Below are 21747 nucleotides of genomic sequence, written 5' to 3'. Positions count from 1 at the left end.
GAGTGAGCTAGAATATCGAGACAGAGAGAAGAGCTTTCATGCAAGAGACTTAAGTCACAGTTACGACAAAGCAAACAACTCAAACTGGAGGGTAAACTCAGGGCGTGGCGGGCAGACGCCAAACAGACGGGGAGGGAAGAGGACGCGGCGCACGGGTGGAGCCCTGACGGGGCGCCTTTCTTTTTGCGCCTCTTCTTCATCCTCAACCCTCAGCTCTGCTGGTTCTGCTGGCGGTTCTTGGCGTAGCTTGTAAAGACGAAATTGTAATCATTGAACTGAGCCAACTGGCGGTCGAGGCGCTTGTAGCCCTCGAGTTTCTGGGGTGAAGAGAAGACACTGCGACACTTGGAGCTCTGTGGAAGAAAAATCAGTAAACGGTGAATAGAGCAACTGGTTTTTATGACTGAACAGAACCAGTTACACGCAGATGAAACCAGAATGCTGTATTAAAATTTAACTTTGGTTCCAAATGCATAACCTAATGTGGCTTTTTATGCTGCTCTTAGAGTTATGGCTTCTTCATGCTGATTGGCCTTTCAGGCCAGATGACTGGATAGAAGGTGACGACAGTCCCTACTTCTGCCAACATCAACTGGTGCCAATTAAACAGAGCGGCCCTAAATGGCATTACGCACCTGATTGACGAAAAGTGTAGTCACAAATTTTCCTGGCTTGAACACATCAACGACCTTCCTGATCAGATCGTCGTAGGACGTCTGGGAGAGGTTGGTCTCAAAGCTGACGTAGGAGAACTCTGGCTCCGGAGTGATGTGGATGGTCCAGTAAGTTCCCTGCACGCAACAAGAACAGCAGCCATGTTAACCACGCGCCCACGCCAGCCGGCACAAAGAGGGGGACCGGGGCGCCGCCACTCACGTCAGTCTTCATTCCATTCATTGAGTATCCACAAGGGTTGAACATTGTGGCGTCGATCACAGAACCTGGTACCAGGTCACGAATTCCACTCCTCTGAGGGGGTCAAGCAAAAGGAGACGGTCAGGACTCTACCAAAGGCGCTCCAGACAGACGGCGGGCGCTCATACCGCTCGCTGTACTTACACGAGTGACCTCATTTGCGGAAACACCGTCTTTCATGTAGAACTGGTCCATAATGGCTGGGTCGAGGTCGCTCATCAAAACTTCCAGCGTCTGATCCGCTTGCTTGTTCTCCCAGAACTCTGGCAGATCCAGGGTGAACAGGTACCTGCAGGGCAGGAGGAGAGTCAGGAGCGTCCAGAGGGACGACGCATGTAGACGTCCTTTAAGTCCCCATGCTGTGGCTGCAGCAGTCAGAAATGCTGCAGCCACACAGCAGACTACAGCTAGCTGACTCAGCTGCTCAGAGATGAACATGAAAACCTCTACACTGGTTTGGCATTAGGAGCAGTAGCTTGTTGAGTGTCAGTGCAGTGAAATGAGCAAGGCTGGTTCCAGCCACTTACCAGCAGTCAGAGTTCAAACGTCCCATGCAGTAGGCTGCACCATCTGGGGGAGGGAGAACAGATCAGGGTTCCCAGTTTAAGCCTCAATCCCAAACCCCACCCATTCTATCAGAGTTTAAAGCACAGGCAGAGGAAGGACTACCAGAAGGGCTCACATCTGCTATACGTACTTGGGAAAATTTGGCTGAGAAAATCCACTTCCTCCTGAAAGTTTCGATGAGGGAACTCCTGGTGGGCCGGCTTCATGAAGTTCTTGCGGGAATAGAAGAAATTCTGCAACAAACGCACCCAGAAGTCAGTCCAGCGTGACAAAACCTGGAAAAACTGCTCTTCTAAAAGCCTCTGCATGGGCCTCGTTAGCATCCAGCACAGCGTGCAGACACGGGTTACATGAGAAGACGTCTAACCTCGATGGTATCGAAGCCACAGTACTCCCTGGCGAGCTCCAGCAGAGGCATCAGTGCTTGCAGTAAGAGGGTGGTTCCACATGTCTTCAAAATGAAACGTCTCTTGGAGACAAACATGCTACTCTCACTGCGGCACAGGGAAGAAAAAAAGAAAAAACAAACAAACATTATCATCATCGTGATCTACAACAAGGCTTCAGGCAATTCCTCCTGTGGCTTCTGACGCGTGCGCTACATGCCTCTGTGTCTGAGGCAGGCAGAGCGTCTATCACATTTAAAAGCAGGCGGTGGACGTCTCGCATGTCAGCATCCTGTGTTAAATCACACAGTGGTGTCCAGCCGCGGTCCTGGAGGACCGGCGTCCTGCATGCCTCCTTATCCGGCTCTGCAGAGACCCTGCAGTGAGCCGCTGCCTTCATTCATGCCACTGGAGTCAAGGAGACATGCAGGACAGCGGCCGTCCACGCCACCACGCTACACTTTGTTAAAACGCAGCAAGCGTTGCATGCTGGGAGAAGACGGCCGGGACTCACCTGAGTATATAAGCTTCCTGCTTGTCGGTCTTTGTCACACTTATGATCAAACAATGCACATTTTCCAAAAGCTTGTCCCACTCAAACCTAAGAAAAAACAAACAGAAAAATGGTAAACGTTAGGATCATCATGCTCATTAGCTAAGCTTTCACATCACATTTCTTCACCTCCATGTAGGAAGGAAAGTTTGGAATCTATGAAACAAGGGAGCCAACTCAGCAAACCGAGGCATTCAAATCCCTGCGGCTGCATGGGCAACATGCCTGTGTGGCCTCTGTCTCCAGGCCTGATAAGATGGGGACATGTGAAATAAAGAGGACAGAAGCAGCGTTGGCTCCCCTACAGGAGGACCGCTGCTTGCTGCTGCTGCAGCTCCCCTCCCACCGGCGCAGATCAAACCACTGCAGTGCAAAAAGCAGCTGCGTCACGTTTTCCAGCGCAGCCTGGCCTGGGCCGCTAGGGAAGGCGAGCGAGGGGAGCCTAGAGCTCAGCGGGGAAATGTAGGAGCAGCGCATGTTGCATGGTTACCCCGACCCTCGGCTGCTGCTCGTCGCCACACTCTGAGGCGTCTCTGCGTCCCCAGGCAGCATGTTCCTCAACAGGAAGTCTGTTTCTCAGCTTGAAGGATGCAGACATCCTAGTTCTACTCAGACCACAGGGATTAGACACCTTTATGTCCCCGTCTTCAGAGACGCGGCAGGTCTGTCAGTAGCGCTGGCCATGACTCATCAGTTCAGCCAACAATAAACCCGATTAACAGCTGATATGCAGATAACAGGCCGTTACCAGAGCTTTAAAGCCAGCACTCTCCACCGCACTGAACACATTTTAACAAGACGTCCATGTGTGCCACTAGCAGTAAGCATGTTCCTTCTAATCCATCCTGGAACACAAAGTCAGCTATGCAGCTGTTGCACAGTAGACCGTCTGAGGCGTCATAACTCCCTAATGCAACATGGCTGATTCACAGGGAGCTGACAAGACCTAGGACTAGAGGACATGTCAGAAGAGTGTCTATTAGGACGTTAGCAGCATTTATCTCCTAGATGAAGGCGCTAAAAAGGAACGACTGCTGCCATTAAAAAGTTTCAATGTAGAAAGTACTCCTGGATCAGCGCTTCCATGTTGCTGCCACTGTTCGTCAGCCCAAACCCACAGATGTCCTGGTGCTGTTGGACATTTCCTCCCACTAACAACCAGGGATTGCTCTTAAGCTAGCAACCCGAGGTTCAGGCCAGAGAAAAGCTGTCACTGACTGGAATAACAAAGCGAAGCCGACTAGTCCCTAGCCAGGACTGAGCAGCAATACCTGACCTTCAACCCAGGAGCAAACTACGCTGACGATGCGTTTCTGCGCCTTCCGCTGTCCATCAGGGCTGTATGAAATAAACCGGACAGGGAAAGAACAGCACACTTCCAACATGTTTCATATAAACCCAGCTTTGGTTCTAGAAATGTCTTCACACATAAGCTGAGTCCTGTGTGTGGAGCTGCGACGGAGATGCACCGATCAGAACTTTCAATCTCTCCAACCCATTCTCTAGAGAACAGAACCTGACCCAGATATTTCTAAAGACTGTCAACGTTTCCAAATCCAGCGTGTCCCATAGAAACAGTGTGAAAGCTCCAGAGGATAAAGCCGAGTGACTTTGCTCTGCCTTCCTGCTAACAGCCAATGTCTGAATGGTTCCCTTTTAAAAAAGCTCCCTTTAAACACCTTAAAGACATTTAAAAGCTGATTTTAAATACTCTTCCTGCAGTAAAAACTTCCACACTGAAGGGTGTTGGGGCGACCCATTAGCGTACAGCCTGGAGCCGATTGAGCCAGAGGGGTTCCCAGCACCAGTCACCCAACTAGTTCTTGCCGCATCTACAGTATTTTCCAAGTTGCTCATCTTGTAATGGAAAAAAAAACAAAAAAAAAAAAAAACGTTTTTACTGTTTATAAGAAAAAAAGCACGACACTCAAAGAACTAAAGTAAGCTAAGCACCCCTAGCCCCATCCTCATGTGGCTAGCACCTTGGTGCACATCCTGACTCCATCACCGCCAGACTGGATACTAGGGCGTTTTGTGGCAGTCACAATTATTATTTTAGTCATTTTGGATATATCTGTTAGAAAAAAAAGCTAAATCCAGCACCAATCTTCACCAGATTCTTGTTCTGATCCTCTAACGAAACGTGGAGGTCAATTAAGGCTCGACATGTTGAAACGCAGTCATCAACGTTAACGTAATATTCAAACGGGCTCTATGCTCGTTTTGGACAAGCAGTTCAAAGAGCTGTGGCTTTGCAGAGGTGCCAGCGCTATGGATTTCACACAGAGGGCCACCAGAGGGCCGGTGCAACATGTCTGCTTCCCGGCTTCATTCCACAGCAACAGCCTTACCAGAGACCCGGGGCAGCTCCTCTTTCACAGTGAAAGGCACGCCAGAGGCCATTTCAAAAAGCTCTGCGGGATCAGATTTCCACAAAGAAAAGAAACTGCCGCAGGTCCTCCGTATACCTGGGGGGGTTACCAAGATGGCGTCATTAAGTGCCATAGATCACAAGTGCTAGATAAACAAACTCCAGGTTTCTGACGCCAAAGAAAAGTGGTATTAACCTCTCAGCAAAACTTTGTGGCTCAACACAAAAACGCATCCTGAGCATTTAGTAACTGAAGCCGCGCCGACGGCCGGGTTTCAGTCAGCTGTCAAAGCCACGCTCCATACCCTGGACGGCCATGTTGGATTTTAACTTTGACACGGGGGGGTTACCTTCAAGCAGCCCTGCAGTGACTTGCAGCACACCGTAAGATCTGAGGTAATCTGAGCACGGTCCCCTCCGGTCTATCCGACGCCCTTGTGGACCTATTTGGACACTGGCTGATGTCCAGCACTCCTGATCCACTGACTGGGTCCCTTTAAGCCACTAATCTGGCCCGCCGCTGTAAATTAATGCCAGTCCTCAACCGCACCACTGGTCACGCTCCTCTTCAAGAGGCGCGCGCTCCGGTTAATGGCCAGAAAACGCAACCGTAGAAGCTGCAGGTTCACCGGTCGGGCTTTCCTTTCACACCTGGCCAGCACATTTCTTCTAGGGACTATAAAACAAGAGGCAAAAATGTGATACACCTTTAATAGAGGCAATAGGTTTTAATCTGACAAAAAAAACAGCAATATTCCCAATCTATTTACACATCAAAGCATAGGCACCTCACCTCTAATGGGTTTGAAATCAAAAGGTGCATTAGAGCACATGCTGTTTGTGCGTTTCTAAACTGTAATAGTGGGAATTCACAGCTTTGATGCATTTATTACGAGAAAAGAACCAAAACCGTTTCAGCATTCAGAGCTGATCTAAAGAATATAGGCCCACCCTGACCTGATCTGTGGATCCCAATACCCTCCATTACCCTTTTCTCAAATCCCTACAAAGCCAACCGGCTACAGGTTCAGTGATCATCATCGACTCTTTTGCCTGTAAGCTTTTCAGGCGCATGGAAGAAGCAGGTATACCTGCACCGAACCAGGCCAAAGGGCCATCAGCCTCTTTACATCCTGCATGTGGCCCTTTCCGAACCTCCCATGCCATCCTCGTGTTTAAAAGCAGGTGGGGGCCGCTGGGCAAATCACAGAGCAGGGCCCTCCAGCCAATCAGAGGAGTGGGGAGGGGAGCGTCCTCATGGCTGGAAACGTGACCCGGACTGGGACAGCACGGGATTTCTTTTTTTCCCCCTCCATGACAAACTGCTGAATAAAATCTTCAGATTCGCAGGTGATTGGACTGGAATGCTGAATTTGGACCTGAACAGAACAGAAAGCTTATGGCCCAGTGTCCTGTCCCCCCCCCCCCCCTTACACCACACACCAATCGAGATCATCCGAGAGACAGAATTCCCGGTCAGAAAAATATAAAGCCAGCAAGACAAAAGCGGGGATGTATTAACTGGATCGGAACCAGTACCGGCAGTGATCGCTCTGACGGGAGCAGCGGCCACGCCACCGAGCCGAACCGAGGCCGACCACATGCTTCACAGCACCCCCCCACCATTGAATGACGCAGACAGAAATAAACTCAGCGACCCCACGCTGAAGATGAAATTATATCTTCATTTTTACTAGGAGGTTGAAAAAGCAAACAAGAATGACCTGATCTGTGTATTTTTCGCGTATTTATTTGGTCTAAAGCACGGAGACAAACGGGATAAGTTCCCCAGCAGCGACACGACGCTGAAGTTGGCATCAGGCTCGCAGCTTCACTAAAGGGCCATTTCACCACTTCTACGGGAGCCTGGACAACTCTGATCAGTCACTGCTCAGCATTTAAGAGCAGCATCCCGAACTGCTTACAGGATTATTACACATTAAACAGATTTACAGTAAGCAGTTTTGATCACATTTGTCAAAAAAATAAAATAAAAAAAACAATGGCTCAGTGTCAGACTAGACCAAGCCGATGTTTCACTGTTTACCGCAGCTTTCTCAGACGGCCCTATCGAAGCTGAAGTGCTCCGGAGTCCCTAAAAGCAGCGAGGAGCCCTGCCTCCCGGAGGCCCGGGTTAAGCAGCTCCGAATCGGACGCCGGTTTCAGCCTCGTGAGCATCGATCTACAGGGGCTCCCTAAAAATGCTCCCAGCCCGCCTTAATGTTTGGCAGCAAAGTTAACAGACACGTGTCGGTGGCAGGTGGGTCGCTCACTTTAACACTGTGATGTTTTCAGGACTGCACGGACATTAAGGCCAGCTGGACAGAGCCTGAGGCTGTGACACTTTTCTTTCAGGAAGTAGCCTGAGTCAGTCCGCTGGTCCACGCGCTGGGTCTACATGGCCTTTAATGCACACGGCAGCGCGTGTCCGTTCCCCGGCCTTAGACTCACCCAGGGCTAGCGTGGGGAGGACGGATAAACTTTAGCGTTGAGAATGAATGAGTCATCCTCGGAGTGGCTCGGCTAGAAGGGGGAGGAGACGGTGCTAGCCGGCTTCGCTGGTAGGGGGCTGTAAGGCCAGGAACTGCTTCGGTTCCCAGCAGGCCTGCTGCCAACACTTTAACACATCACTAGACATGCCGCCGAGGACCCGAAACACGGCCGGCGGTCCCGCTACAAGCCGCACAGTACCGCAGTCACAGCCGAGACAGTAAAAGAACTCAAACCTCGGGATGGTACGGAGGTCCCCGGTCCCCTTGCTCTCGTCCTGACGAGAGAACCACACCTCCAGCAGCTTCTCGGTCCCCTCGAAGAAATGTGCACCGTTATCCTCCATCATGAGACAACAGACACCCAACAGAATTATTGGAACGTCAGTTACAACGTTTACAGCTTATTTAATCCTTCCTCGATTAGGTATAATTTATTGAGGTACAGTCCTTTAAGCAATCCAGATGTTAATTATCTTGAGTTACCGCCTTCCCTTTTGCAGAGAATACCGTTAGCGAGTGCTAGCTAATATCGCCGGCCATACTGTGTAAAGCGTTGAATGAAGTGCGTGCGTTGAATTTATACCAACGGTGCATTACGTCACGCTCACGTCAGGCCAATGTGGCGGCAGGACCACCTCTTGTGATTTGTGATTGGTCCAAACATTTGTCACTTGTGGGAGAGCGAAAGGTTTCCTCACGTGGCCTTCAACCACTACTAAAAATTACGACACAGTGGTGCTTTATTATGTTTAAATGACATAATATCAATTATTGTTTTTTTTTCTTTTAACAACAAAAATTAAACCATTATTTTTTATATGTGGGTTGTTTCCGTTGTGTAGTTATCTGTGTAAGCAATGGATGCAGTTAGTAACTCTTAATAAAATGTTTTAACTACCTGGACATGTGCATGTTCCCTGCACCGCAACACCATCACGTTAGATTCCTTGTCTGTACAAATACTTGCTCAATAAACCGGATTCTGATTCTGAACATAACCATACATTAGCTAAAATACAATGTGGTGATTGCCTATGACCATATTAAGGGTTTTGAAATAAAAAATAATAATTCATGCAAGGCTATCATTAATGTTTAGCTGAACTTCATTTAGAATATTGTAGTATACGTTTAAAACAGTATGTCATTATACCCAATCAAATCTAAAGATATTGACTTATAAATCAAAAGAAAATGGATACTATTTATTTATTCATTACAATACGGAACAAAAAGCAGTGTTTGCATTGTCATGTAATATGCGAAGTGCTATGTTATTGATAGGTAATAATATTAGAACTACATAGCAGGCATGGTGCACACAATGGCAGCAAAATTACACCCAAATAATCAATCAACTTGAACATTTCAAATTTAGCTAATGACTATTTGCACACTTTTTACTTCTCAGAGAATATTTTTGCCTATTACATTCATGCAATTGCGCTGTGATTTACATCATACTGTGAAGTGATTGCTGTCTTTCTTTTTTTGGCTTAAAAATTCAAATCTGATCAGATTATTATTATTATTATTTATTTTTTTTACTTTTAACTTCTCAAGAAGTGTTGTAGATGTTTCTCACCCACATTTTATTATCGTTACATAATGACAATAACGATTTTTAATTTTATGGAAATATGTTGTTGTTATTATTATTAATAAACATCTGATGCCATCCATAAGTCAAAACGTCCCAGCAGCATTTTTGAACAGCGTTCAGGGGTACGCAAAGTGCACCAAACCGCAGCGGGAAACACGGGTTGTAGTTTTTTCATCTTCGGTTTGAGACGCTGCGAGCGGTTGCAACTGCCCAGAAGGACTACTTTACCCAGAAAGCCGCGCGCCCCAATTAGAAACGTCAACGAGCCAGTGAACATTAAGCGGAGCAGACCAAAATCCCAAACAAGGAAATGGTGGGGGAATAAAACGACCAGATTATTTAATTAATGCATGTAATAATTAATATTTTATTTTATTGTAATTTAAGACGTATTTATGGGTTAAAATGGATTACGACTTCAAAACAAAGCTGGCAGCCGAGAGGGAGAGAGTAGAAGATCTGTTCGAATATGAAGGTTGCAAAGTGGGTCGAGGCACCTACGGGCACGTTTATAAAGCTAAGCGCAAAGACGGGTAAGATAACCGTGATCGGTATTGTTCGGTTCTGACATTCAGCTCATTGCAGGATGCATTTTGGGACCGCGGGTCCTGGCTGTGTGTTGAACGCAGCGTTAGATTTGAACCTCCCCGAAGCGATACCCCTGTGTGTATGTGTGTGTGTGTGTACGTGTATGTGTGTGTTTCTGTGTTTTTGTTTTCATCGAACGCACGCGCTCACTCACCAACGGTCCCCCCTACACACGCGCGCACTCACACACTCCCGTATACACGCACGCGCATACTTCCTCCCGTTCCTCCTCCTCCAGTACTCTCCCGACACCCCTAAACAGAACATTAAAACCACGGCTCTTATTTTTAGTGTTAGCGGCGGGCAGCGAAGGTAGCTCGGTGTTGTTGTGTTGCAGCAGCGCAGCGGAGGGGCGCCGCTGGCGGCGACACTTCGGCGGGGTCCAGTGGCCCCAGCCTTAACAAACTTTGTTACACTAACCGTAGATTATGACGGTCTCCTTTTATTTTGGACAATCCTTGCGAAGCAGACGAGAAGCCCCATACATCACGGCATATGAGATGTCTATAGGGGAGCGGGAGAAAATAAAAATGTGTTCTCACGTTTCCGCTCAACTATCCTACACCGTCGGTGCTTACCCAGATGTTCCTGGTGGGCTTTTATTTGACATTTGTACGCTAACCGAGAGGTGAATCACTCTGACCCGTCTACACACACGGGAAACAGCATGGCAGACTTGGCACAAAGCGCTATTTACACGTGTGCTAAAAGGTTAAGATCAGCTGTTTTTCCTCCCATCATGCTCTGACAGTTCTCTGTGATGAAATGGGAAATTGGAGGCTCATCATACCATCCATTTCCAGTTGCACCTAAAATAACTTGACATCAGCAGCGAATTGGGCTTAAAATGTTTTGAAAGGTTCTTTAATCAAAATTCAACTTTAAATCCTACCTCCAATCACTATTGCAGACTCAAAATTATTCCACCCCCCCTGAAAGCAGTAGAATTCCTCAGAGCTATACTGAGAAGAGCAGAGACTTGCAAACTAGGTGCGCAAAAGATCCCAAACCAATTTGCGTAGGTTCCTAGAGATACACATGAAAGCATAGTTTGGAAGTTCAATGCAAAAGAACCGGTGGTAGAAAGAGGAAGCTATCAGCAGTTTCCACCCGAGTGCTGAGCAGGAAGGCGGTCAATAGCCCTTATCTGACTGGAAAGTACCTGCAGCAAGGCTAGGTAGTGGCAGCAACCGAGGTTTCATTTTCAAAGTGGGGAACATACTGAACGCTGAAGAGCTCCCCTCCTGAACTCCGAAGAGTACACCTCTACTGACCCAAGAAAAGTCAGCTCCAGTTTGCTCACACCAATAACTAACTTACAGACATGAGGGGGATTCTGTTCTGTGGAGTGGTCTTTTCAGGCCCGTGGATCAGCAGTGTGTTTGGAGGAGGAAAATGATAGGCAAACTCAAAAGAACACGGTGCTTACAGTGGAACGTGGCAGTGGCTCAGTACTGAGCAAGGTAGATTTAACCAAGCATCAGGGAATCCTGGGAGAAAATGACATGCTCTCTGTGTGGAAGCAGAAGCTTGGACCCACAGACAGGGCAGTAATCCCAAGCATCTCAAAATCCATCAAGTAAATACTGTATAGGATTGTCTGTTGCAGCTTGAGGTATTTTGGGGGTATTTCTTTACCAGCTTTCTACACCTACATACTGAAATACCTGTCCATTGTTTTTAAAAAGAAACTAGCTTAAGCTCAACCAGATTAGATGGAGAGCGTCTGGGAAGGGTTGGCAAAGATTCATGATTGGATTTAGATCTGGACTTTGACTGGGCCATTCTAACCCTTTAAAAGCTTTGATATGAACAGTTCCACTTAAGCTCTGGCGTTGCCTCCTCCCTGTTTTACTGTGGAGATGTTGTGTTCAGGGGGCTGCGGAGTGTTGGTGTCCCCACAGTTTTCAAACAAGCCAGAATGTCCCTTTTGGTCTCACCTGACCAAAGCACCCTCTTGACCTTCAAGTGTTGCATAATACAAATGTCTGTTTTGCTTCCCTTTTAAACAGTTTCAATCAAATTTAAAGTATTATACTTTAAAATAAGCTGCAGAAAAGAGCAGGAATTAATATTGTTATGCTTGCTTTGATGTTATTTCTTATATAAACTTCATTTTTTTTATCTCGAAGACTAAAGTGTTAAAGGTACATCTGGACAAACAGCATCAATGTGGGCTTTTCACATAGTCTGTTAGTCCTGCAGTTTCAGACCGTGTTCATTTCTTTGCGACTAAGGTAATGAAATTCATAATAACTGAATTGTTATTATGATAATAATAATTATCGGCTTCAGGTAGCGTTTTATTGTGGGCGCCTTGATGGTGTAAGCAAAGTATAGATTCAAAGACAGGTCAGAAGTGAACACAGCATCCTTTTCAGCTTCAATACCTGAGAATACTGAGAGGCATTGACCTCAGAGATATTAGACATAATACAGCGTGCAGTGTTTTTACCTTGAACAGCTTTATAATATAAAAAACCTGTAAAATTCAATAAATATGAAGCATTTCTAAAGCTTATTGCTCTTTTGTGATCCTCAGATTAACTCCCAGCAAATGCACCTTAGAACCAAATCAGGCATGAAATGGATAAACTGAAGGCCTCGGTGTTAAATGGGGTTTTCATTAACTTGCCTTCTCTGTTTGTGTTGTCTCCAGCTCCACAGCTCTGCTCAGAACCGAGTTTCTTTCCAGCAGTGTCAGATGAAAATACCTTTACCTTTAATGTCCCAGTCTCAATATTTTTATCAGGAATTTGCACATTTCTAAGCAGTAATTAGCTGAAATGAAAAAGCAGCATAGCTTTACTCTCTCTAGATTTCCTGACTGAATAACAATATTGGTAAAATTAGAAGAATTGCGTTAAAACCAGACACCCCTTTCTCTTCCATCAATTACTCTGGCTGGAAAAAGTACTTGAATGATCATGAAGTATGAGGTTCATGAAATTGAGAAAAGTCAACAGTCGTCAGAGATGAAACAGCTGTGTAGCCTTTAGAAAAGCACTCGTCACTGTGTCAAATCAAGACAAAAGGCTCCAGTTTGCCAGGGACGATAAAGTTGAGACCTTGTAGCAATGGAAATATGTCATGTGGTGTAATGGAACCATGTTTACTCTGTTCTAAGGCGATGAGCAGATGGAGATGAGAAGAGTGCTAAAAAAAGTAAATGTGCTGAATGATCAGCTTTTTGTATTATTAGGTTTATTTGTGACTGCACAGGAATATTTTTACGATCGACTTCAGTGGATCAGGTCATCAGACTTTACAGCTCGTCGGTTCTGAGCTTCTCCATTTAACTCTGTCCAAAGTTCTAATAATGCTTCACAACAATGAACAGAATTAAAGGGAGAGTCATAATATTAGCTGAATGGCTGATAATCCCCATTGGTATCTATATACATGATGCTCATGGACCTCACTGATGTGCTCAGATTCCATTTCATTTATTATAACTTATATAGAAGTGGACGAATCAGGTTTCACACCAGGTGAATAAGTGTTGAAAAGCTTTTTTTTATTGCAACAGTATAATCCGAGAAACTTGGAAATATTTTATTTGAGCACATTTTCTTTCAGTGGCAGAAAAAGTTCTATTGTTAAGAAAAAATAGTTTTTTGGTGGCAGTTTGTATAACCCCTACAGGCTTAGCGAGGGATCTTTGACCATTCTGTTATTGCACACATCTCCTAGACCTAGATCATCTGGAGTCCTTGGTCCTTGGTCTCTGTTCTTTTCAGCTCAGCCCACAGGTTTCTGAAGTTGTTATGTCAGGTACTGAGATAAAAGTAGAAGGCTGATTGTTGATTTGTCCCTATATTTTGGATTGTTATCCTGGCAATGAACCCAATAGAAATCCATTGTCAGTACTGACAGATTCCACCAGAGTTTAATTTAATATCTGTCTGCATTTCCAGGGGTTAATTAAGCCATGGACTCTACCATGTTCCCTAGCCTTTGGGGGAGATATAGACCCACAGCACCACAGGCCCTCCACCATATTCAACAGTTAGCATGAGGCGCTTTTCCACATATTGAAGCTTTGTTTCAAACCAAAACCCCCAAGTTTGTTTGTTACTAAAAAGCTCAATCTTAGCGCAGAGTTCCAGTTATATTCCAAGAAGAGTGTGGCATACTCCCACACTGATGTAGACAGTGTCTATTGGTTGTCATGGAGACTTTGGTGTCCCTAAGCGTTGACATTTGTTTTACCTACCTTGTCATCCTGCTTGCTGTGTGTTGGTGGAAATATGGCTCATTTTTTAGCCTAGTGGACAGAGAGTTAAATAAATTGTAAAACCCGTGGATGACAAATTGGTATTTCTGGAAGTACAAATGAGAATATCCATTCACAATCCACCCATTCCACGCTCCTGGGAATTCAACTTAAAAGAGTTACCTCTCGGCCTGGGGTTTTCCTCCATTGAATAAATGGAATTAACTTAATGGCTTCAGTGTGAAATTGTTGTTGTTGTTGTTATTATTGTATAGGGATATATATTCTATAGGAATTGTTGGGCAAGCTAAATTTATTGAGCACACACATCTGTCATTAGATGTTATTGACTGCAGCAGAGTTTTCATTATCAGCGTTCACAGAGGTCTGCTAACTCTGCCACTGAGCCAGTTCAATGGCAGCTCCGGCTTGGTCGGTCAAAGCTGCACTCTCAGCTGCCAGTGCGTGTCAAGAACTGTGACAGTATGAGAGGGCACACAGTCTGCAGCAGTCAGTGGAACCAGGACTTAGCTCCTTCTGACGGAGCTTGAGCCTGGGTTGTATTGTCAGAGGCAGCAGGGGAGGCTCAGGGGAAGGGAGGCATCACTTGTTCCCACTGGACCCAACCTGTACAGCTCATTAAAGTGATACCTGCTGCTTCTGTCCCCTGTTCATGGAACACCAGGAATGAATTAATCCTACTTCTTAGGTAATATGAAGACACTTTGTGCTTTTCATTTAAAGTCGGTACGCTATACACCTAAAGCCTGAGCAATATGCCTTTTTAGCAAGTTAATCCCACAAGAGCGATGGCAGAGCTCCACAAGGTGTGGACGCTGGCGATGGACTGTCTCCATGTGCATCCAGTCTGGAGTTGTGCTCATGTAAGGAGTGAGCATTAGAAATGGGTGGGTTAAACCAATGTGGCAGCTTGAACAAGGAAAGTACGATGCGAGTCTGGAAATGCTGTTTATCCTTTTTAATTCAGTTCATTTATACTCACTGAAGAAAAACAGCCAAGGGCTCAGACATATGTGGGGAAATGGATATACATCATGTAACCGCATTAAGGAATTTAAGTTATATAAATATTGAAACTAAAGAAAATACCCTATCAAAGGGTTTTGTCATAAAAATGTAATTTCTGGTTGGAATGGACACAGTCATCTACACTTAAAATGGCTGAAATCCTACAGAGTTTCAATAATTTGCTATGAAGTACCTTGTTTTTTTTAACACGTTTGGTCTCATTTCATTCTCACTTTATTTTCAGTCCATTTAAACTCAGTTTCAGTCAGGGGATCTGATGTGAGCATTCTGAGTCTCTACAGGTTGGCCGGGCCCACAAACCACTAGCCTTTAAGTCATTTTCATTTGATCTCTCTCCAGTTGTTAAAGATGGAACTTTAACTGTAAACTGAACCAAGTGTTTGTTGTTATACCTGCCATGACTAACCCCAGGCTGAGTTTGTTCATCCATATACAGTAATTACCTTCAAACTCCATACTTTATCTGCCTTGGAAAGTACACAACCATGACGAAGCTCACCTGGATAAGCTAAATACTCACTTTCAGATATTTATATCTAAATCTTATCTGATACATTCTACTGCAGCTCATCACGTACCTTGGAAATACTTTGGAAGGTAAATGGTGATGGCAAACAGACTGAAATTATATAGTGCTTTTCTACTGACCACTCAGTGCTTCACACTAGAGACAGACACTTTCATCCAGCGCCCACATTCACACACTGATACACAGATCAGTAGGCAACTTGAGGTTAAGCGCCTTGCCCAGGGGCACATTGATATGTGACGGGGAAGCTGTAATTGAACCCACAACCTTCTGGTTGTAAGATGACTGCCCTAATTTGTTTTATTTGGTCTTAATCAGTTCTTTTTTTTGTTGGCAATAATAGTTGAATTTGTTGATTTGTTTTTTTTCCCCCTTTGAATCACAAAGGTTTATTTATTTCTGTTTTTTGCGTTTTTGCTAACTATGGAAATGCCCAACTTCTGTGATACCGTTGTCTATCATTAATTGATGAATGCTACTAACCTGAACTGTAGCGTATTGATCGCAATTTCTCCTTAAGTACCTTTTTTTTTAAATTTTTTTTTTTTATGAACTTAGTTATTTTTCTACTAGCCTTCCTGCCTTGACCGGTCATCAAGGTGACAGGAAGTGGGGGTGCGGAGGGTCCTAAAGCACCCCACTTGTTGTATCATGTATGTTAAAGATATTCAAAAGGAAATAAGTAAATAGAAGTTCAAATAACATGACCAATGCTGTGTATGCTAATATCATAACTATAATTTGATAGAAGGACTCTTTAGAACATGACTTTATTGTATTTGATTGCTGTAGATGTCACACTTATGACCCTTGCAATAGACAGAAAACTGCTGTGCATATTTGTGTTTAAAACATGGATGTATTATTATATTACAGTTGTTGTAAAGGAAAGAAAATTTAAATTGCAAGTTGCTCTGCTTGAGTACCACCTAAATAAATATAGTCACATTCAGGTAATGTTTTTGAGAGAATATGTGTGGCGTCTTACAGCTTTTATTCATTTGTGAGTTAAGTACAACAAAACCCTTTGGTAATAAAAAACAACAACCTCTAGGTAAGTTCATGATTTGAATTTACTTGAATGAGGTGCACTGATTTTGTTTACAGACTAAATGATGAAAAGTGACGAGCCTATTTTCTGTGCGCTGGAGAGCTCCTTTTCTTTCCCTTTTTCCATCTCAGATGCAAATGAGTCTGAAGAGGGTTTGATGTGAGCACCACCAGGAAATGTTTGATCTGTGCAGGCTCCACACGCTGTCAAGTCCTCTCTGGATGCTGTCCGCAGACTGTTTACACTTTAATCATGTCGCCCCGCGCGCTTTTTAATGGGCTGTGTCTCCTTTTCGCCCTGATTTCCTCCACTCTGCTGCTCAGCCCCCTGGCCGTGCTGCTCAGTTCCAGCTATCGCTGTTTGCCTGCAGAATGTGCTCAGCCCCGCAGGCTCCAATATCACTCAGTAACTGAATTTTAATGCACAGGTCTGATTCACAAGAGCAAAAGGAGAGAAAAAATGACAATGTGCCAGCTGAGAGCTGCAGTCAGGCCGGCGTGCTGTGTGGGTTTCTGTTTTTGCATAGAGGACGGATTTATGCAGTGCAGAGATCCAGTTCTGGAGAGTTGAGGATCCTACAGCAGAGCATCTGATGAACTGATGAGAACTATCTCCTCAGTGTCATTTGAACCCCTGCAGAGAGGTCAATGTCTCCTTCTCCTGGTGGAACACCTTGTACCTCGATGACCAGAGCTCATAGGCCCAGAGCAGAGGATCGTTAAGTCAGCTTTTCTAAAATAAACTATAACCCTTTAATTCGATGCCACATTATTAGGAAACAGGAAGTTATGATACTCTTGTTTAATTTTGCAACAACAATATTGATTTCAACCAATTAATCCACATTTCCTCACTCTTCCCTTTCTTATCTATGATCTAAATGTCCTTGCCATTCTCCCTGAACTTCAGCTTCGTGGTCACTAAGGTCTACATCTGGTGGAGTTTCCAAAAATGTTACTGGCAAGCAGAATTTTGACACCTGTCCCTGAGATGGTATAATCTACAATGGTGATAACGTTAACATTGCAAAGTCAATAGAGATTTGATATAGGGTCATAAAAAGCGAGGACAGCCCTTTAAAGAGGAAGTACTTTAGAAAGTAGATTTTTTTTCCCCTTTACAAATGAAGACAGTTTCTAATAAGTCACCCAGACTCATCAGCTGCTTCAGTCCTGTGTCTGTAAGCCTCAGACAGCTCTGTGGAGGTCACCATGACCTTTACTCTCCCTTCAACAATCAGCAGCCACAACATATTAAATGTCAAAGTTTAGAAATGACAAGCCTCCTTCAAAAAGCTGAGTACTGTCGTTCCAATCATGTTTACCTGTGCAACTTTGGCTTTTTGAAGTTGAAATAAACGTGGGAGTGTCCTCATTTATTCTTTACCAGAAATAGATTTTTATTACCTTTCCCCTCAGTTTATATTGTTGTACATTAGGCAAATTTGTCAGTATGTTTAAAATGATATTAAAACTCCACCTAGCCAGATATAATAGTGTGTATGTTTCTTTGTATTGCTTGAATTTCTTAGTGTTGTTAAAACATTCAAATCAATATAAATAATCATGAGATTTTTCCACACGAAAGTATTGTGCAACTCTACTCTCTAATAACATAACTCCTGCTTTCTGTCTTTCTCTCCACAGGAAAGATGAGAAGGAATATGCACTGAAACAAATTGAAGGCACTGGAATATCTATGTCAGCCTGCAGAGAAATTGCTGTAAGTCCCACTTTTTATTACTGAGGCCTTAGGTGACGATTGGAGAAGAAAATGTCCATCCTTTTAAAGGATTCTGCTCATTAGAATCTCGTACCATGGAACCACTTATAAAACACTCTGTAGACATGTATTAGCAGACGGGCCGAGTTTAGACCATCTAATGATAGTCATGAATAGAGACATACAGCTAACTCGCTACTGTCCTTGAGTGTTATACAGATAATATTGTAAAATAGCCAGTTGGCTGAAAAAAAACAACGTATTTTGTATATTTTTAAATTACTCTATTCAGTTGCAGATTTATTTAAATCTGAGCATGCTATTTTTGATAACTATACAGTATTGCCTTCTTATACTGTAAATTTGTGTTTACTGTGCTGTCTCTTATTTTAAATGTATGTATATATATATATATATATATATATATAAATATCTATATCTATATATATATATATATATATATATATATATATATATATCTTTGTATGCATCTGCATGTGTTACTTTGCTGCTGGTATGCCTTAATTTCTAAATAAGTAACGAGAATCTCTCTATTCAATAGACATTGCGGGTTTGGAGTAACGTAAATTGATGAGCTGATTAAGAAACTAAAGAACCAGCTTTTAAACTTTATTTGTATTTTACTGTAATCTCTCAATATCTGGCTTGGTAAAGATGTGCAACCTAATTGCAACAGCATAGTCTCACACAGACCAACAGAGAAATATGCAACCGTTAATCTGACTACCTTTATTTGGTGGGGAAAGAGTCCCAGGTTGAGAAACTACTATTTTGTTTCAGACTTTTTTTGGCACTAGTGGCCTTTATTTGACACGAACCTGGGTCTGCCATGTCGATGATTCTTTTCCAGGAGGGCCAATAAATGCGCACCTGAACAGAATTGTATGCAGCTTTACCATCATGACAGGTGAATGCATTGAATTCATGAGTTGGTGAAGCTGCACACCAAGGAATATTTAATCACAAGGTTTAAGAAAGGTTAATGTCTTGAATCCTGGGTGGTTTCACAACAGAAGTCGCACCTTTTGTGAATACAGCATCACAAAGCTCAGCTCGCAGAACTTGTCCGTACTTATTTCTGACTCATGTTTGCAAGTGCGGTATCCAGGATGCTGACAGGCTTTCTCCTGGGGAATGGGACCTGTTCTGCGACTGATCTACCATGTAACGCCTGTATAGACCTGTTGGTTCATGTAGTTAACGTGGATGAGATTGTAATGGTGAATGCTACATATTGAATCAGCCATGAATCATGATACCTGCCATGCTGGATCAAATTAGCATTTTAACCGACTCATTCTGAAACCTGTTCACAAACTTCTCACCAACTCCTCATGGAACCCATTTCAATAAACTTTTAAGCCCATAAATCTTTACACACTGCAATTTCTTATCCTGAGCTGCCATTTGTGATTAGATTGGAGTCCCTAATCTACCTCTGAACCTGATGCCATTGCTCAATGGGCCAAAGGAACTCACCACTCTACAATGAATTTTCACTTGTTTCTTTGAGGCCAGTGTTAGATTTGTTTTCACCAGATGCATTCAAAAGTCGTAAGGTTGCATGTTGCTATGTGACCTGTATTCATGGGCTGGTAGGAGATTCTCATTCAATGATAACATTGAGTAAACTATGTATGGCATCACAATTATAACCCCCAAAAAATAACGTCTGCTTCCTTGAAACACAAAGAACAAATGTTCCTAATGCTGGCAAAAATAATCTAATAAATTATTCATTTCGGGTGTCGTTATATATATATTATGTTCACTCCCCCTCTAAATTTTGTCATTTTTAAGCACCTAGATAAAGATTGTACAAAGATAAAGTACAGATTTGTAGGGCAATCACCGGTGTAACAAGCCAATATTTAGTGATTTATCAGTCAGGTAGCCAGCCTGAGTGTCCTTAATAGAAATGATCTGTGTTTGCAATCCTCTGCTGCATTGTTTTTCAACCTTGGTCCTTGAGATACACTGCCACACATGTTTGCTTTAACACACTTTTGTTGAACAGCACCGATCTGAGTCAGGTGCAATGAAAACATGCAGCCAGAAATATTTGCAAACAGCTGAATTAGTCTTTTTTAAATTTTATTATAAAGTAGAAGCGAAAGCAGAAAGTATACTAAACAGACTTTTTTCTCTGGTGTCTCCTTTGGATCAATTCTCCCCTTCACCAGTTCATACCCTCTGTTTTTTTCCCACACTTTACCATATCCTGTACCTCGAAATTAAACATTGTGTACATGTGTAGTTTAGTGATAGCATACCGATTTTTGTTGTAGTTAAGTGTAGTATATTCATAAGCCGTGGACAATAAATGGTTGTGAAAATTCTCCAATTTCAGGTATAATTTCATTTACTTGTATAATATTACCCAGAATATTTGTGTTACACTTTAGTCCCATTTATTTAGGCTCAGATCCATGTTTGGGCTAGTTGATGCCTGAGAAATTTGAGAATTTATGACCTCAGATTAAACCTAAATAACTGTGCTACTCCTTCTGGTAGATATTTAATACTGGAATCATCTAATTTAAATAAAATAATTTAAATGGTCGGTTGCCAAGGCATGCATTATGTGTCTCTCTGATGACTACAAATTGATACACGCAATTTTTCACCTCAAAAGTCAGCTAATATGTGACCAAAACTGTGTATAAAATACAGTGTTGTAGTCAAGTCACTATGCCTCGAGTCCGAGTCCAGGTTCGAGTCACCAGTGTTCAAGTCCGAGTCAAGTCCAAGTCATTAAAAAAAAAATCCGAGTCGAGTCCGAGTCGAGTCACTATTGACGTGTGATGTATGACATGAAGCAGTAACATTCCATTGCACTAATAACTCTTTCGCTGTAGTTACCCTTGGTTTTACTCGGTAAAACTACTGCTTTTTCCAAGTCTAAGACGTCTCCTAACCATGGTTTTTAAACATTGTTGTTATGGAACGTGCAACAGCGACTCGAGGTACGCTGATAGGCCGCATATGAAGGATGTTAAAGCCGCAAGCGGCGTCGATGGGCCCTCGCAGCCAAGCGCACTCCGGCCTATTGGCCACCGCCGCGGTGCCGGCCGGCGGGCGGGGTTCGCACACCGCCGGCCGCCCGCCACCGCAGATGCTGTCACGCAGTTTCCTCGCCCGTCCACCGGGCGATTCCCACAAACGCGTTCGGCAGCGTTCCACCATGACTCACAACAAATCTGGTGCAGATCGGTCGATGCAGCGAGGAGATACAGCCATTGGATAATGATAATGCATTTGGCCACCGGGCCGGACTAAATTGTTCGGCGGGCCGGAAAATTTATACCGATTCCTGGACGGTGACTACAAACAGAAAAAAAAAAAAAACGGCCGATGACGCTATGAACGCCGAGCAGGAGAAAAACATCGACCTGCCTTCCTATCAACTCGGCCCGTTTTCCAGTCTTTCTAAGCCCTCGACACTCAATCCATCGTTTGAGCTGAACGTTGGTATGTTGTTCCACAGTTCTACCAGTAAAATGGGCGCCTGGACATCCTCTTGTGATAGTTTAACAGCTGTAAAGTCGGTCATATCGTTGTATCTGTTGCATGTGTAACGGCTGGTTGCTACGTGCGCTCTCACACTGTTTGCCCTACATTAGCGGCAAGGGGCGTTGCTCATGAGATGGTGACGTCACGTGCGCGGCACGACATTTAGATAT

At 43.9% G+C, this 21747-nt stretch overlaps 2 protein-coding genes across 2 annotated transcripts in view; one reads left to right on the top strand and one right to left on the bottom strand.

Moving 5' to 3' along the window:
- Window positions 1–200: 200 nt before the first annotated feature.
- Window positions 201–7847, bottom strand: amd1 (adenosylmethionine decarboxylase 1). The gene is made up of 9 exons (XM_012878250.3): window positions 7519–7847; window positions 2383–2469; window positions 1850–1976; window positions 1613–1715; window positions 1443–1485; window positions 1060–1204; window positions 877–969; window positions 636–791; window positions 201–353 (listed from the first exon to the last, which is right to left on the bottom strand). The coding sequence occupies exons 1-9, from the start codon at window positions 7629–7631 to the stop codon at window positions 210–212; spliced, it is 1011 nt and encodes a 336-aa protein (XP_012733704.1). The 5' UTR covers window positions 7632–7847; the 3' UTR covers window positions 201–209.
- A 1292-nt stretch (window positions 7848–9139) lies between these two features.
- Window positions 9140–21747, top strand: part of cdk19 (cyclin-dependent kinase 19) — a 62763-nt gene continuing 50155 nt past the window's right edge. The window contains exons 1-2 of the mRNA XM_012878271.3: window positions 9140–9420; window positions 17968–18043. Coding sequence (XP_012733725.1) covers window positions 9293–9420; window positions 17968–18043 — 204 coding nt within the window. The 5' untranslated portion in view covers window positions 9140–9292. The remainder of the gene's footprint in view (window positions 9421–17967; window positions 18044–21747) is intronic.

This window comes from Fundulus heteroclitus, chromosome 15 (genome assembly GCF_011125445.2).
Source record: "Fundulus heteroclitus isolate FHET01 chromosome 15, MU-UCD_Fhet_4.1, whole genome shotgun sequence".
Classification (NCBI taxonomy): Eukaryota; Metazoa; Chordata; class Actinopteri; order Cyprinodontiformes; family Fundulidae; genus Fundulus; species Fundulus heteroclitus.
The sequence above is the reverse complement of the archived record's forward strand: the minus strand, read 5'-3'. Positions and strand labels throughout refer to the sequence as shown.